This window comes from Pygoscelis adeliae, unplaced genomic scaffold (assembly GCF_000699105.1).
Source record: "Pygoscelis adeliae isolate BGI_AS28 unplaced genomic scaffold, ASM69910v1 Scaffold338, whole genome shotgun sequence".
Taxonomy (NCBI): Eukaryota; Metazoa; Chordata; class Aves; order Sphenisciformes; family Spheniscidae; genus Pygoscelis; species Pygoscelis adeliae.
Genome location: NW_008825305.1, coordinates 259,888 through 262,191, shown reverse-complemented (window position 1 = coordinate 262,191; position 2,304 = coordinate 259,888). Strand labels below are relative to the sequence as shown.

Below are 2,304 nucleotides of genomic sequence, written 5' to 3'. Positions count from 1 at the left end.
CCGGCGCGGCCCCGGCGCCTCTCCGAGCGCCGCCTTTGTGTTGCTTTCCATCCCCTCACCCGGCGATTTCCTTACAGGAGGGATTTTCAGTTGCAAAAGTATAACCGCAGTTGTTAAAATTAGAAACAAATGTCCCGCTTCGATTTAGTAAAAAATAAAATAAATAAAGACCAAGCTCAAGGAAAATGCAGGCAGAACTGAATGTAGCAAATATTTCTGACTCCCGAAGCCTCCAGAAATGTTAGCTGGGAGCAATTCCTTTTGTCTCCTCTCTCAATGCACACAAGGAGATTATTAGGACATCATTACTGCAAAGCGGGGAAGAGGAAGGCGAATGATTCAGGCAAAAAAATTGCGCATTTTCGAATGAAATATGTAGCAACGCACGTTTCTTGGTTTTATAAAGACATTTATTTACTCTATGAAAATAATGTACAATAAATAATTTGCCATTTACTATTAAAGGATTTGAATAAATAGTCTACATCTAAAACTTAAAAAGAGGAAAGAAAATTCCTCTGTTTTTTTTTTTTATTTTATTTTATTAAGAAATCTAAAAGTCTCATTCTGATTCCTGAGAAAGTCGCTTGAAGGATTTACAAATGTTTTCTCTTGGGGGCTGACATCTCTGATGTGCATGAGAGCTATCGAGTGCTTTCTTTAAAATAAATAAGAAAAAAATAAAACTATAATTAAATACCTGCATTTAGAAAAACTCGGGCTGTTCTGTCATGTGAGCCTTCTAGAATAAATATTGGGAGGGTGATGCGGGTCCCACAGTGTCAGGAGCTTTAAAAGAAAGTGCTTGGGGGGCGGGATGGGGTGATTGAATGAGAAATGGCTTGGGATTATTTTGGGGGGCGGCCCCCCACCCCCTTACAGAAGACGGGGGGGAGCTGGCAGTGGCTCGGGATGAGGCCGGTGCGCCTGGGAGGGGGAGAAACGGGCAGGCGGGGGGGGGGGCGTTTCCGGAGCCGGCCCGAAAGCGGGGCTCTCCTCAGCCTCCTCCGCGGGGTCGCTGCCCTCGTCCAGGTTGGGGTAGGCGAGGTCCCCGTCGGGGTGTTCTTTGTACTGGGTTTGCCTCTTGTGCTTCATCCGGCGGTTCTGGAACCAGACCTTGACTTGCCGCTCGGTGAGGTCGAGCAGAGCCGCGATCTCCACCCGCCGGGGCCTGCAGAGGTATTTGTTGAAGTGAAATTCCTTCTCCAGCTCCAGCAGCTGCGTGTTGGTGTACGCGGTCCGGAGCCTCCTGGAGCCGCTGGTGTCTGCCAGCCCCTGGACGTCTTAAACACATAGAAAACCGCACGTTGCAAAGAGAGGGAGCGGGGGCAAGTGGAGGGTCTGGATCCGTCCCCTCCCTGTTGCGGGCAGGGCAGAGCCGTGCCCCGCACTAACGAGCCATGAGTGTGTGGCGGGGGAGCCGCTACGGGAGAAAATAAATGTTTATTTAAACTCTTCCCACTGTGGAAGAGGGTTGGAAATCACTCTCCGGTCCCCTTGCCCCAAGGAGGAGAAAGGATTTTGCTCCCTGGCCTCTCCCTTTAGAGACCTCCCTTCTCTGCCACCTTCGCGGATAAGGGGAATTTCGACCCATTCCTTCCCTTTTTTTTTTTTTCCTTTTGCCAGTAGTTTGGGGACGGACGCTGCGGGGCTTTGATTTCATTATTCCTCTATTATCTGGCCAATGAGCTCCGGTATCCGCCCTTCTCCTGCCCGAGCATTTACCTGAACGGTGCTATTAAAATACCGAAACAGCGAATTGTGCCTTAAACACTTTGTCCGGGGGGAAGGAGGGTCCCTGGCCAGGGCTGCTGAGCTCCCCGGCCAAGGGGCGCCTCGGAGAGAGGCTGTTGCTTTATTGGAGGGCTGGGGGAAGGATTCGGGGCTGTATTTATTTTATTTTGCAGTGGGGAGCTGGCTCTCCCCACCGTGCTGGACGCTGAGAGTCCTGCTCTCGCTCTTGCCGCCTCCCCATCCTGCTGGGAGCAGCCCCCGCGTTACCCACCCGTCTTTCTTTCCTCCCTCCGTTCTCCTTTCGGGTTTGGGTTTTTTGTTTGGGGTTGGTTGGTTGGTTGGTTTTGTTGTTGGGTTTGTTTTTTTTTTCCCCCTGTAGGCTGTAAAAAAAATTCAGGGCTGGGAGAGAAAGTCAAGCAAATGGAGCCGCGGCTCAGCTGCCCGGTCCCCCCGCTGGAGCCAGTAGAGAGCCCGGCTGCCCCGGCCCCCTCTCCCCCTTTCCTTTCGCAGAAGTTACAGCAATTTGCTCTTTTATTTGCGGGGGGGAGGAGGCAGGAGAAATCCCCCCCC

At 51.5% G+C, this 2,304-nt stretch overlaps 1 protein-coding gene across 1 annotated transcript in view; it reads right to left on the bottom strand.

Moving 5' to 3' along the window:
* Positions 1 to 876: 876 nt before the first annotated feature.
* The window catches only part of HOXB2 (homeobox B2), a 2,032-nt gene continuing 604 nt past the window's right edge, over positions 877 to 2,304 (bottom strand). The window contains exon 2 of the mRNA XM_009330155.1: positions 877 to 1,283. Coding sequence (XP_009328430.1) covers positions 877 to 1,283 — 407 coding nt within the window. The remainder of the gene's footprint in view (positions 1,284 to 2,304) is intronic.